The 15,690-nt window shown below is 43.2% G+C and overlaps 1 protein-coding gene across 1 annotated transcript in view; it reads right to left on the bottom strand.

Annotated features, from left to right (window-relative positions):
- Positions 1-15,690, bottom strand: part of CHERP (calcium homeostasis endoplasmic reticulum protein) — a 75,637-nt gene that overhangs the window by 36,274 nt on the left and 23,673 nt on the right. Inside the window, exons 7-10 of the mRNA XM_082243135.1 lie at positions 14,967-15,056; positions 4,582-4,849; positions 4,280-4,458; positions 3,668-4,100 (exon numbers count right to left, since the gene is read on the bottom strand). Of these exons, the coding sequence (XP_082099261.1) occupies positions 3,668-4,100; positions 4,280-4,458; positions 4,582-4,849; positions 14,967-15,056 (970 nt within the window). The remainder of the gene's footprint in view (positions 1-3,667; positions 4,101-4,279; positions 4,459-4,581; positions 4,850-14,966; positions 15,057-15,690) is intronic.

The following is a 15,690-nucleotide window of genomic DNA, read 5'->3' on the forward strand; positions in this document are numbered from 1 at the left end:
GAGCCACAAGAGCATCCACTGCTTTTGGCTGAGGATTCCTGTACCTGAAGACAAACCTGTATATTCTGTGGTTCACTTAAAAGTCCACATCTGGCATCCCCAACTTTGGTGTCATGTGAATCGGCCTGTCTAAAGGCTGGATCAACTTTTTCCACAATGGTAGGATATTGTATTGACTGGGACTGCCTTGAAGGAGACCAACATCATCCGCAGAACTCTCATGCATTAGTGAAGAGTTGGGCGATTTCTGGACTGAAATGCCAGAGTCCAGAGTGAAGGTTAAGATTCTTCTTCTGAGGAATAAAAAGATTGACGTTGAAAGCAGTCAGGTCAGGACCTCAGTACTCTTCTGTGATAAACTAAACAGAAAATTATTACTTCAAATGGTGCCCAATAGTACTCACAAACAGTTAAGCTCCTGGTTTTTGGTCAACACATCCTTCACACAAAGTGAGTCTTCAGAGATATGGTTACACCTGGGGCTGCGCCATAGCTTTGAACTGGAAAATCACTCCATGGCAAACACACAGTACAGGCAGGTCTGGCAAATGCTACAACATAGTATGAAAGTCACATTCCAGGCTAGCCCTGCAAATGTTTAGTCAAGTGGATTCCAGGTTCGGCCTCTAAAGTGAATGCTGAGGAAATACTGATCCAGGGAGTAAGTAGAGACCTAGAGGTAAGGCTAGAAAAAAATTAGAGCATAGAAAAGAAGTCCATCCTCCTGAACATTGGAAAAACACTAAGGCATGCTGGGAAGGAGTTAAACCAAGCCAACACTGTTTGTGTTCCCAAATCGGGGGTAATATAACCTAATAGTCTACGAATTCCAATGTCTGTCAACAAATGCTAAAGAAAAATAAATATTATATGAACAGAAAGAATAAAAAATTAGCAGAAAAATAATAGCTAAAAAGAGAGGCAAGGGTTGATTAGGGTTAACAAAAATAAAAACGACAAGGTTATCTTCTTTGCATCAGCACATCACACCTGATCCCAGGAGCCATAGCGGTCACCTTTTGTATTATTCCAAGGACATTATAGACTGAAGAGGCGAATGTGCAGGTTATGCCATGTGCACTACTTAGGAGGTGTGTGTGTGTGTGTGTGTGTGTGTGTGTGTGTATATATATATGTATTAGGTTAATAAGGGGGTAAATGGAAACAAATGTTTAAGCGATAGTAAACCGCCAAGAAAAAAAAAAAAAAAAAATTGCGCCCCCTGCCTGTTTATCCCATAATGGGCTAGTATGTACATTATGACACACTTACCTGCACATAGAACCATCCAGCACAGAGCTGTCACGGCTCCCCCAGCGCTTCCATCTTAACCCAGTCTTCCTTCTGGGTTTGCGAGCTTCCAGGGTTTGAATGGCCAGGAAGCCACGGCACGGCACTCTGCATTGAACGGCATACTGTTTGCCCTGAATGCAGAGCGTCACTGCGCATGTGACGTCATCGGCTACTGCCGATATAAAGATCTCCTAAACGTGCATCATATCTACAGGTATGCCGGATTGTAAGCTTACTTGTAGGTACAAGTTATGCTAGGGGACTTTACCACCACTTTAAAGAAACCTTACACATTTAGCTTTTAACCATTTCCATACCGGACCAATTCTGGCACTCCACTCCTACATGTAAAAAATCATAATTTTTTTTGCTATAAAATTACTCAGAACTCCCAAACATTACATTTTTTTTTTTAGCAGGGACCCACCAAGGAATAAAATGGCCGTCGTTGCAACTTGTTATGTCACACGGTATTTGCGCAGCAATTTTTCAAACAAGTTTTTTTTTTTGGGGGGGGGGGGGGGGGGGACAAAAATTTCATGAATTAAAAAAAAAAAAAAAGTTTAACCCAAAAAAAGAAGTTAACCCAATTTTTTTTTTAGAATGTGAAAGGCAATGTTACGCCGAGTAAATAGATACCCAACATGTCATGCTTAAAAATTGTGCACACTCGTGGAATGGCGCCAAACTTCAGGAAAACATCCTAAACAGCCACTATGATTGTTTTTACGGCAAAAGGGAATCGCCAGCTGAATAAAATATCCAAATGATGCCTGCATTTGCAGGCATCGTTCAGATCTCCCCACTCAAAGCCCAGGATGTCATATGATGAACTTTGGTATGGAAGTGGTTAAAACCGTTTACTTTTTCACAAAAAAAGAAAAAAAGTGACCTGACACAACCCTCCCCACCTTTACAATCCCCGCTGCATATGTCAGCATTGACCAAAAAGTACTCGCTGTTGCAAACAATATGCTGCTTTACAGCCTCAAGCAGGGATCATTTTAAAGTGCCTGGAGAGGGCGTTGGAAGGTACATGCAGCAGGGACTGGAGGGGTGGGGAGGGTGTTAGGAGTTAGTTTTCATTTTTGTCAACTGCTTTAACAAGAAAGCAGAGACTATGAGAATTAACATAGTAGAATGTCTGATCTATTTCTGTGAATTGGATTGAGCTTTAAAACTACATTTGTGTTTAGTTCATCAAACAATAAAATACTTTAGGCAACACTGTAGTAAAGCCACCACATGACAAATACGCATTTGTCACAATTAAAAGGTAAAAATGACTTGTTAAAATGACCAGGGAAGTACTTTAGCTCCCATTTTAGGAATAAACAGTGGACATGTTGAGAGCATTAATGCTTACTACACCTAAAGACATGTACACATCATAGCACTGCAGTGGCATTTATTCTGAATGTCATCACAGTGACCTTGTCAGATGTGTTACAGTACACTGTCAAAAATGCTACATGCCCCTTTGTTATTGGATGTGTTAGACAGCCCATTCAAATGAACATGCTGCCCTAATGCAACACAACAGTGTGAATGGGCCCTCAGTGAATGGTTTCTAAAGGCTGTAACCTGACAGCAAATTGAGAAAATGCCATTTCATGCACTCTTTTTGCCCATGAATATTTATTAAACTGCATGTACTGCCAAAACATAATTTTTGATAAAAAATTTATATGGGTACAATGCTGCATGACTGCACACGTCATTCAAAATGCAACAGCACTGAATGCTGAAAATTGGCCTGGGCAGGAAGGGTGTGAAAGTTCCCAGTAGGCAAGTGGTTAAAGTGTTTGATTCCTCCAGTATTTAAAATTCCTGATATGTGCCTGCTGTACCATGTACTTTTAGGAAAAAGTATCCTGTTTTTTTTTTTTTTTTTTGCTTCCTTTGTGTGAAATACCAGGTGTTCCTGCCAGTTCCTCTGCTTTCCTGTTAAAAACTGACCACACTAGGTAGGAGAACACAGCGTGGTCAGTTATCTAGCTATGCTCTCCCCCAATGATCAGACTTGTCTTTATGAGCCCTGGGAAGATCAGTGTTCTGTTGCTTCACCTCCCCCCAGCTCTCATGCAGCTGAGAACAGGGAATGTGATCACTTATAAAAAAAAAAAAAAGGGGGGAAAAAATCTATACACAAATGTTTGCCTTTCATTTAAATTTTAATCTGAATGGGTTGTTTTACAAGGCGATCATTTACAATCACTTCACAGAACTTCAGGTGTGTGTGTGTGTAGGCTACTACAGAATTGACTGCAGGACAAAACGTACTGGTCTCAAATGTTATTAAACTGCCTTTGCCATCACAGTTCTTCAACAAACTCAAGCAGCAACAAGACACAATAGCATTGTTAGTAATTACCTGAAGGGAAGTCTCCTTGGGGATAATCAAAACGGTGAGGAAAAGGTGGTCGCTCAAAGGGTAGGCGTGGGGGAAAGTCATCCTGCATAAACCGTGGAGGAAATCGATTGAAGTTGTGAGGGTGGGGTGGCTGGTTGAACTGAGGTGGATGTTGTTGATGAGGGGGAAAAGGTCCTCGAAAATGTGGAGGGCGCTGCATGCGGAAATGAGGGTCTCTCTGAGAACCACCCCACGGAGGTTGATCATGCTGATTACTCCAAGGAGCATCAAACTGGTTATTCCATGGTGGTTCCCTCTGGCTGTTCCATGCTGGTTCTGGCTCATTGTTCCAGTTAGGATCACGGTCACTCCACATACCTTCATGGCTATTATTCCATGGAGGACAGTGTGGTGGGGGTGCCTGATGATGAGGAAAAGGGGGTTGTTCACAGGGCTGTTGAATTTAGAAAAGGCAAAAAGGGAATTAATAGCTCAAACAAGTAAAACATTTTTCAGAATATGAAAAGTTGACACTAAAAAGGTACTAATATAGCACAGCCAATGATAATCTTAAGAAACATTCTAAGAAAATTAAAGAGAAAGTTCAAATAAAGCTGAAAAGCTTGTGTGTACCTGCTGCTGTCCCCAGGGAGCCATAGGCTGTGGCTGGTCAAACCAAGGTGGTTTGTTAGGAGGCATCTGTTCGTGAGGAGCTGGACCTCTAGTTGCAGCTGTGGCAGGATCTGGTACACTTCCAGGAGGGGGCTCAAATTCTACCGGAGCGGGGATAGCAAGCGTAGGTTTCACTTCCTCTGTGGTGAAAAGACAGTATTTAAAATGAAGGAAGGGTGGATACACATACTGTATATGAAATATAAACACCACTAGATAAAAAAGGAGGAGGAAAATCAAAGAACCAAAGAAAATTTGGTTACCTGGTGGGGGCAGCTCAAGTGCAGGGGCAGGAGCAGGAGCAGGCGCAGGCGCAGGCGCAGGAGGCTCTGGAATTGGTTCCATCACTGGGATCTGGATCTGCTGTTGCTGCTGCTGCTGCTGCTGTTGTTGTTGTTGCTGTTGTTGTTGTTGCTGCTGTTTTAAACTAGCCACAAATTCTTCATGTTGTGTTTTTAGGGTTTGGATCTGTTGCTGGAATGCCATAAGAATTGGCTGCACCACACTGGAGTACTCAGCCAGTAAAGCAGCCTAAAAAAAGAGAAAAGGAGATAAGGTAATGGCCACTTGAGAAACAGTGACATAATCAGGAGTTGACAAGATGACTAATTAAATAGAAGGATTGGGATAGGTTGAATACAGAATTTTAAAAATGGTAACTTAAAGCAGAACTAAATTTCCACTACAATATACTAAAAGCAGGCAGGCATTTTATTGCAGTAGAGACATGCAATGTATGTGAGTCCCCCAAGGTTCTGTCCTTGGGCCTCTACTAATCTTGATCTACACCTCCTCCCTGGGTCAGCTAATAGCCTCCCATGGCTTACACTTCCATTTCTATGGCGATGACACCCAAATCTATCTCGCTACCCCATCACTGATTTACTAACAGACATATCAGCCTGCATGTCACACCAATTCCTCAAACTATCTAAAACCAAACTCCTATTTCCTCCCCTCACATGCCCCTTCCCCTGAATGCTCTGTCAAGATCAATGGAACAACTATCAGTACTTCCACACGTCAGGGTGCTAGGGGTAACCCTAGATTCTGCACTGTCCCTTCAGGCCCACATCCAATCCCTGTCCAAATCATGCCGCCTTAACCTTCACAACATCTCTAGAATACGACTCTTTTTAACCAACGACACCACCAAGCTTCTAATTCACTCCCTGGTTATCTCTCGCCTCGACTACTGCAACTCCCTCCTCATTGGATTACCTTTACATAGACTATCCCCCCTTCAGTTCATAATAAATGCTACTGTAAGACTCATCCACCTTACCAACCGTTCAGTGCCCTCCAACCCTCTCTGGCAATCCCTTTACTGGCTTCCACTCACCCAACGAATACAATTCAAAGTACTAACAATAGTTTGCAATGCCATCCACAACTCTGTCCCCAGCTACATCACCAACCTGATCTCAAAATATCAAATAATCAGCTCTCTTTGGTCCTCCTCCTCTCTAGTTCCCTTGTCACCTCTTCCCATGCTCGCCTCCAGGATTTCTCCAGAGCTTCTCCCATCCTTTGGAACGCTCTATCCCATTCTGTCCGACTTTCTCCTAATCTATCCATCTTTAGACCATCCCTGAAAACCCTTCTCTTTAAAGAAGCCTATCTGGCTACTAATACACTGTTTCACTTTCTCCATCAGCTCATCCCCCACAGCTATTACCTTTTGTATCAATTGACCTTCCCTTTTAGATTGTAAGCTCTAACGAGCAGGGCCCTCAGATTCCTTTTGTACCAAATTGTATTGTAACTGTAATGTCTGCCTTCATTTTGTTAAGCGCTTTGCGAAAACTGTTGGTGCTATATAAATCCTGTATTCTAATAATAATAATAATAATAATAAGACTTCAGTTTTGTAACAAGCAGAGTCAGAAGAATACAAAACCCAGCTCAAAAGAGGGGTGGGTACTGTGTCTGTCAATGAACATCAGAGAAAAACATAAGATAAAAATGGAGCTCATCTGGCAAAAAACTCAAGCCTCTCCACCAGTGGCCTGCAAAACCTTGCGGCCAAAGGCAGCATTCGCAGATGCGAATACATCTACTTTGTAAAATGTTGTGAAGGTGTGCATAGACGACCAGGTGGCCGCCATGCAAACCTTGACCACTGAGGCCTGACGACGGAAGGCCCAGGAGGCACCAAGCAAGCGCCCTCGAAGAATGCGCTGTAACGGGGAAAGGAGGAACCTGACCCTTAACGGAGTAGGCCTGAACCACCGTGTGCCTGATCCACCTGGAAATGGTCGCAGAAGATGAAGCCTGCCCTTTATGAGATCCATTCGGACGGACAAACAAGGAATCAGATTTCCAAAGCGACTTAGTCGACGCCAGGTACACCCTGCTTTTGGGTCTTCTCCTGTTACCTCCTGCTATTCACGGCCATTACCCATCAAAAACCTAAACACTAACGGTTCGATTAAAACTAAGGCTAGGGGCCTACTCACTGATCTAAACAAATTTTACAACAGCACACCCCATTGAAACAAAAAACACGATAATGATAAAACCACCAGCCACCAGTCCATTCATGTACCTCATCCTCATACAGGATCTACTACCCCTGTCAATACCAATACTATCCCCATTCTAGACCTGGGCCTTCTACTACACCCATACACTCCACCCAAGACACCACTGATTGTTTGGCGTCTCCTATTATTAGCTCAGTTTCCCCCCCATGTTTTGCCTTTAGTATCCAGTCCTCCACGCCCCTTCACCAGAAAAAGAAAATTCACAGGAGGGGGATGTAGAGGAGAACGTAACAGAACCCAACCAAAATCTACTCAAGTCCTGCCGACTGAAAATCTATAATTTGTCTTCCATAACTATCTGATGCGGATAATTCCCTCAGTCGAGGACTGAACTTTGCCCCAATCAATATACCTAATCCTTTTCTCTTATTTAAAAGACCCCAACAGATACATCAGGTACCTTACATTAAAAATATTTTTTTCATTTTAAACAAGGACAATATGGTTCAGTCTTCTGTGATCACTCCCACTTCTCCCCTTCCAGCTGATTTTGATACAGATATAGACACGCTCGATACATTGTCCATGGAGGACGGTTCCCTGAGTCTGTATACACAACATTTAGCCAAAATATTAATAAAAGTTTTGCGAAGGCGCCTAGCCCTTTAAAAAAGATGTTAAAACCTGCTGCCCTTTTAATTGTTTTAAAACAATAAATAGGTGTATATAATGTATATAATTGGTAAAAAGGCGCTGGTAATCTTTTATAGTGCTAAATACAAATACTAAATTATTTTCATAAAAATCCAATAAAATTATATAACCAATATTATAGTAAAAGTGCACGTGCTGTACTGTACTTGGTGCAAAAAAAAAAAAAAAAAAAAAAATATTGCAAATCAAAGTGCTTACTAGTGCATCAACTTAGTAAATTAAGGTGCAAGTGCTAACCTTTACTTGTGCAAAGATTATTGCAAATCAGGAAAAGTGCTTCATAGTGCATCCACAAATAAATTAAATCACAAGTGATATATACCTTTAAATTATATCAACATTAGATTTACAGTGCTCTAAAAAATGTGATTAAAGTGTCTCTAATATATTTGGTAATCCTGAGCAATTCATGCAACAAAGGAGTGCTTGTGTAAACTTGATTGTTTAGATCTATAGTGCTCCAGGTGCTGGGGTGTGCCACACGTTGCCTCTTACCAGATTATGGCAGGTCACAAGGACCCCCAACGCCTGTGATCCCTTTAAATGGGTGGATCAGACCTCTCCTCGGCTTCTTATCCAGAATATCCTGCTCCTACGTTACTTGTACGTGGACAATGCAGTCCGCACATATAAAGATATGGAAGATAGCTGTGCTGGGAACTTGGCCTGCTCTGATCCAATGATCAGACTTGTCCTGACACACCCTCCCTGCAGAGCCTTTAACTGGGTAGCTCAGTGTACTGTTGCTGCTCTTCCCCCAGCTGTTAGGCAGCTGAGAACATAGGGAATGTGACCAGCTGTGTGCCTGAGCACTATAATGTGACATGTAGTGGCATCTTCTGACCCAAGAACAGATATTGAGCTGTCATTTGAAGTAGTAGCAGCCAGTTCCCTTTGATGGATGTATAAACAACCTTTAGGTCCAAATATCTGTAATGGTTGACTGGTTAGCGCTTGGGCTCGCTCCTTAATCTGACCATGAACCTTTATAATCCGGGCAATGGGCTGGGTAACATCAAGCCTTTGACTTCCAATTAGCACAGGCATCCACCTGGGATCTCCTGATCCAATATTCATATCTACATGCCTACTACTGTTTTTAAACCAACATTAAATTACAACTGCACTCAGAGGCACCTCTCTTTTTCTTGTTTTTTTTTTTTTGTTCATTTTTTCTGCCACCAAGAAGGCCACCTTCTGTGTCAAAGTAAGCAGAGAAAGTTCACGAATATTTCATAAGGAGGTTTCTGAAGAACGACAGTACCAGATTGAGGTCCCACGGAGGCAACGGAAACCCTTACCAGGAGAGCCAGGTGGCGTACCCCCTGAACGAAAGTGTGAACCAAGGAATTTGTGACCAACGGGCGTTAGGAAGAAAATTGCCAGGGCGGAAATCTGGCCCTTGATGGTGCCCAGGGCCAAACGCTGATCTACACCTCTTTGGAGAAACTCCAAGAGACAAGACACCAAAAAGAAACCGAGGTAGGGGGGGGGCCCTCGAGACTCACACCAAGTAATGTAAGCCCTCCAGACTCGATAAATCTTCCTAGAAGTAGATTTTCTAGCTTTTAAAAGCGTAGGAATTACCAATTTCGAGAAACCTCCATCCTTCAGCACCTGGCTTTCAATAGCCAAGTCATTAAAGCCAGCAACCGTAAAGCAGGATGGAAGATAGAGAAGATCTTTTGGCTCAAGGACCTAAGAGGGAGTCTTCAAGGGACATCAGCGACCAGCCTTACTAGATCTGTGTACCAGGACCGGCGAGGGCAGTCTGGGGCCACCAGAATGACTGGAATCCCTTCTGCCTCGATTCTGTGCACAAGTCTTGCAGAAGTTTCAGTGGAGGAAAAGCATACATTAGATTATACTGGCCCAAAGGGGCCACCAGAGCGTCTGTGGCGCTGACCAGAGGATCCCAAGACCTTGCCACAAACCTCTGAACCTTCCAGTTGAGAAGAGAGCCCAAATGGTCCACATAGGGAGTCCCCCACCGGAGACACAGTTGTTGAAACACCTCCGGGTGGAGAGACCATTCTCCCTGATCCAGCGCCTGTTGACTGAGGTATTCCGCCTGCCAATTTTTCACCCCTGGAATATGCACAGCAGAGAGGGCTGGAACAAAGCGTTCCGCCCACCTTATAATGCCGGCCACTTCTCTAGCCGCTAAGGCACTTTTGGTGCCACCTTACAGCTGTGGCGTTGTCCGATTGAATCCTTACCGGGCGCCTTTGCAGACTATCCGGCCACAGGGACAGGCAAAGCCTGATCTCCCGAATTTCCAGGATATTAAATCGGCAGACTGGACTCCTGCAGGCTCCAAACCCCCTTGACACAATTCATGCCCAAAATGCCTGACAGGCTGGCATCTGTGGTTACCACCGTCCCGAACAGGGGAAGAAAGGATTTTCCCTGTCAAAGCGCTGGGGAGCAGAACCACCATATCAGGGACCCGCTCATACCCCAGCTTAACAGGATCAGATTGTCTAGAGACTGTGGATTCTTGTTCCATTTGGCAAGAATCTCCTTTTGCAGAGGTCTGGTATGGAACGGCAAACTTTACCGCCTCGAAGGTGGAGACCATCAAGCCCAGCACTTGCATGTAAGTCCTGAGAGATAACCGCTGGTTGAACAACAGGAGCTGAAACACCTCCTGCAAGAAGAAACACCCGGGCTGAGGCTGAATCCATAGTGAGGCCCAGACAGTCCAGTTTGTTGGACGGAATCGGAGCCGATTTATGAGAATTCAGTTTCCAGCCGAACACTTGCAAGGTTCGCACAGTGATATCCAGATTGTCCATTAAGGCAATTGGAGATTCTGCTCGCAGAAGGTCATCGAGGGACCCCAGTACCGCAATCCCCCTCTGCCTTAGCAAGGCTAACACCAGGGCCAAAACTTTTGTGAACACCTGAGGCGAGACCAAAAGGGTAACGCCACAAATTGATAATGCTCCTCGCCCACGGCAAAGCGGAGAAGACGCTGATGCCAGACATATATTGGGATATGAAGGTAAGGGTCCTTGATATCGATAGAGGCCAGAAAATTCCCTTGATGAAGGGATGCCACCACAGTGCGAATGGACTCCATCTGAAATTTCTGAATCCGCACAAAGCGAATCAAAGCCTTGAGATCCAGTATTGGATGGACCTTGCCGTCCTTCCTGGGAACAGAAAATAGGTTTGAATATAACCCCTGAAAACGTTCCGACTCTGGAACTGGTACAAGAACTCCTTGTGAGAGCAGATCCTGTACCGCCCCCAGAAGGCCTCGCAGATGACCTGGGGACAGACGCAAGTTGGAAGGGAAGAACCTTCCCCGAGGCAAAGACTAAAACTCGATCTTGAAACTGGACCGAATCAACTCGTGGACCCACTTGTCATGAATCAAGGAGGGCCACGGGTCTGGAAAGAAGCGAAGACGTCCCACCACCCCAGATACGGGTGAGGGTGCCCCTTCAGGCTTGTCTTGTCTTGGACTTGTCTGTGGGACAAGCAGAACCCACTTTTGGCTCATCAGACCAGGGTCTCTTGGAACCTCCCGCGAGGTTACGGGCGGATTTTGATCCCTTGTCCTGCGATCCAGGGAGATGAAAGGGCCGTTTGTGGGCAGAGAAGAAAGGACCACGTTTGTGACGAGGCTCTTTGCTCTTGGTAACCTGTGGAAGCAGGATAATCTAACCTCCTGTAAGACCTTTTATCAGAGCTTGACAAATTTGCTTGGAATCTAGGAGCTAGGAGCCAGCTAAAAAAAGTTAGGAGCCAGCTTTTTTTTTTTTGCAGACACAGCCCATTCTCCTCTATGGGGCAATCGGATGGAAACTGACCGTCTGACCATTTCCATCTGATGCCATCCAATCCGATTCACCGGACGGATGGAAAATAGAACCACCATTTGTTTTTAGTGAACAGGATAGGATGGCGGCGGGTTGCCACTCCATAGAGGAGACTGAAGGGTCTGATGAGGTCCACCTGAAAAAAACTGACAGGCTGTGTGACTGTGGCATGGCAGGACAGGGAGATAAAAAATAATGATTTTTTTTTTTTTTTTTAAATGAAACACACACTCCCTTTCCACTTGCCTTTTAAGCAAAGGGCGCCAGATGAAGCCTGCAAAAACGTCCGTCTCTTCTCCTTTTGGAAAGGCAGGGGAAATAGTCTTTTTAGTGACTGCTTGTCATACTCTCGGGCACCACAAGAGGGCATCCATTCCCCATTGGAAGCGTCTCACTCAAGAAGGCCGAAAAGCCACGGCCTCAATTATCAGACCGCGCGGTAGTCCGCGCACTCGCGGGGGGGGGGGGGGGGGCAAACGGACAGAACACCTCCTGCAGTGCACCCCAGGTGCCAGGTCGCTAATTCTAGTCGCCAATGCGACCTGGCACCCAGGGTTTGTTAAGCCCTGCCTTTAATGATCTCCACCTTTTATGGGAGACCACCTGTTTGGAGCTTCCATGGAAGAGAACAGTCGGTACCTCTTTGGAAGCCTGATCGCAGACCAGCATTTCAGCCAAACCATGCGGTGAAGGGTCACCTTTGTCACAGACACCCTGCAGGCTAAGGGGGCTGTGTCCAGAAAGGCATCACAGATATACTGTAATCCCTGTACCAACTGGTCCGCCAGTACCGTCAGCTCAGGAGGATGTTGAACCCTTTCCAAATGCTGGCAACAGGGTCCTTAAAGGACAGAGAGTCTTCCACTGGTAGGAGGGTGGCTTTATTTACCCTGGAAACCTGAGAATTCACCACCGGCAGGACTGTCAGTTTCTTTAAAAGGGACTCAAAAGGATACCTCCTAGCAAAACGCTTAGGTACCCCGACCATGCGTTTATGGGAACCCCACTGATTTGCGACAATATCATCAAAATAGGCAGGAAAGAGGAATACTTTAGTCGCCTTGGATGGTCTGCGGGTACCAATTCATACCTGCGCAGCCGACGCATTAGCTGTGTCCTCCAATTTTTAAAGTTTCCTGCACTGATATAATCAGTTCATCCACAAGCACCTTTTCATGCGTGGCCGTAGTGGAAGAGGAATCATCCTCACTATCAGAGCACTTAGGATGCGTGGACGCAGACTTAGTAGGGCGAATCGCGTCAGTATCTTAGGAGACAAAGGATGCAGGTGAAGGCAGGGGACGCCTTTTGCTCTGCCTATTTTGAAGGGCCATATCAACTATGGACACCAGTGAGTGCAGGATCGCCTTCATGGCCGCCAAGGCGGACTGAGACCCAGAGGGTCCCGCAGCTTCTGTGAGTGGGTCAGGTGGTGACACGTGCTCCAGGAACTCCATAGTTAACCTGGGAACTGCCAGCAAAATCTAGAAAAAAAAACTGCTGTGAAAATTCCCCCCACTGCTGCACCAGTGGCACCACAGGTCCCAGCGCACCAAAAACTCTGCTATAGCAGAAAAAGGGAGCTTTGCACACCCACAAAAAACAAAAAAACAAAAAAAAAAAAAAAGGTATTTTTTTCCCCTACAACTAAATAATTTTATATTAAATTTTTTAACTTTATTCTAAACATTTTTTTATTTTTATACATCCTGCCATCAGAGTAGTTCAGTGTCACCATAGTGACACTGTGCTATTCTGGGGAGGATTTTTTTTCAAACTATTATTGCTTAGAACAGTGATGACCACTGTTATCAGCAATAGTTTTAGCTATCATTTGGCTTTCATTCACGATTGATTTCTCTGGTTATCTGTGATTGGCTACAGCTAGTCACATGGTACAGGGTGCTGTGATTGGCCCATGTACCATGTAGTAGCTGTGGGCCAATCATAGCATTACAATAATAAAGCAAAACAGTCATGAATGGAAGCCATCGACATGGTTAACCACTTTAATACCGGGCACGTTTACCCCCCTTCCTGCCCAGGCCAGCTTTCAGCGGTGTTGCACTTTGAAAGACAAATTGCGCGGTCATGCAACACTGTACCCAAACTAAAGGTTTATCATTTGGTTCGCACAACTAGAGCTTTCTTTTTATGGTATTTAATCACCACTGTGTTTTTTAATTTTTGAAAAAATCGAATTTCTGTTATAAAATTTTGCAAAAAAATACCTTTCCTAAATTTATCCAGCTACATTTCTTTGGCGAGATAGGAAAGTCCACAAACTATTTATTATATATATATATATATATATATATATATATATATATATATATATATATATATATATATATATATATATATATATATATATATATATATATATATATAATAAATAGATCAATCCTGATGTATTGACGGCCGAAATCATTTCTTGAGGCCCAAAAATGTCAGGACAGTAAAAATATCCTCCAAATGACCCCTTTTTTATTTTTATTATTATTATTCCTTTTTGGAAAGGAGACAGTCCAGGGTATTTAGTAAGGGGCATGTCAAGTTTTTTGAAGTAGTAATTTTTTGTCAAAATTTTTCTTTAGAAAAATTAAGAATTTAAACAAAAAAAAAAAAAAAGTTTAATGTTTTTTTTAATATACTACAACCAGTGCGGTACAGCGTCATCATATAACTGGTGTGGTGGCGATCAGGGACACTGACTGGTGACAGTATGGGGGGGGGGGGGGGGGGGGTTTAATACATTTTTTTTTCTATATTTTCTATTTTAATATTACATTTTCCTTTTTTTTTTTTTTATGATTTTTTTTCTGTGATCAGAGCAATATCATGTTGCCATAGTAACCTTTTACTACTCAGGGGAAGTGATCAGGATTTTTCTTTTTTCCCACACATTATAATAGCTTATAGCATAGAATTACATTGCTATAAGCAAGCATTTTACGGAATGAAACGGATTCATTCAGTTTGTTTTGTTGCGATTAGCTGTGATTGGTCAAAACTAATAACAGGTACAGATAGGCTGTGATTGGCCCTGTCTGTACCATGTGATCACACTGACAAAACTGACTATGTCACAGCAGTCACATCTGCAGGGAGCAGATACACTGATCAACCGTCTGCTGTGTCCAGTGACAGATCGCGCCGCTGAGGGGCCCCGTCATCAATCTTTTATAGGCCAAGCGGGAAGGTGTTAATATTGCAATCATGTGATCGCTATGACCAATCATAGTGATCACATGATACTTCAGACATTCACAATTGCCAGGTACTGATCACCATGATCCACTGTGTCCAGCAGACAAAGCGGTCATGGGTTCGGGGCACGCCAGTGCCCATGTGCTCAGCGATGTACCAGTACATCGCTTAGCCTGCAGCTGTAAGCAGGTCAGTAAGTGGTTAAACACTTACTTCACATAAAAAAAACTGATTTACACCACAGACTTCCATTGAATTAGTACAGGCTTTCAGGTTTTGCATAGTAAAATACCATATTTCTAGAGAGCATCAGAAACTTCTGGGGACTGCCTTACTGCCCCCCCCCCACCATTTATTATCACAATGAGGTCAACAACTAAGCCTAACCTTTCAGAGATGATAACTTACCTGGTGCTGTCCCAAACCAAGGGCAGGACTCTGCAGTTGCTGAATTGTAGCTTCATCAAAATAACCGTTCTTCTCCCAAAGCTGAAGCAACTGTAGATGAAAAAGATCACATGACTAACAATGATGTGCTGCATTACGTCTTATAAAGATAATATAAATAAAATCAGTTGTGAGTGGTCTTAGTCTTTTAGCTTAAGTCTATCTCGAGGATGCTTCCCCTGCATGAACATTTTGGTGTAATATGTAAATAAAGAAAAATAAAATTAAAAAAAAAAATCAAGATTAAAAACTTAAATATTGCTGGTCACTATAGTGATATGCAAAAAGGATAATATAAGGAGTTCTGCAAAAAAGCCTATGACTGGCATGCACTTTCATATAGTTAGGAGAAATAGAAGGATTTTTAGCATCTAAAAATATATTATATATATATATATATATATTATATATATATATATATATATATATATATATATATATATATATATATATATATATATATATATATATATATATATATATATATATATATATATATATATATATATATATACTGCCCAGAGTGCCCAAAGTGTAATTTATCAGTCCTGTGGACAGAGGATGTATCAGCCTCCATTGGAGGTGAATACACTTGACCACTTGACTGACATTACTGCCCTGAGAAGTTAAAGCGGAAGTCCAGCCTAATCTCTTAAGTTCTCCCTTGCAACCATTAATGTGAGCT

Source organism: Pelophylax lessonae (assembly GCF_965119305.1).
Source record: "Pelophylax lessonae genome assembly, chromosome: 1".
NCBI lineage: Eukaryota > Metazoa > Chordata > Amphibia > Anura > Ranidae > Pelophylax > Pelophylax lessonae.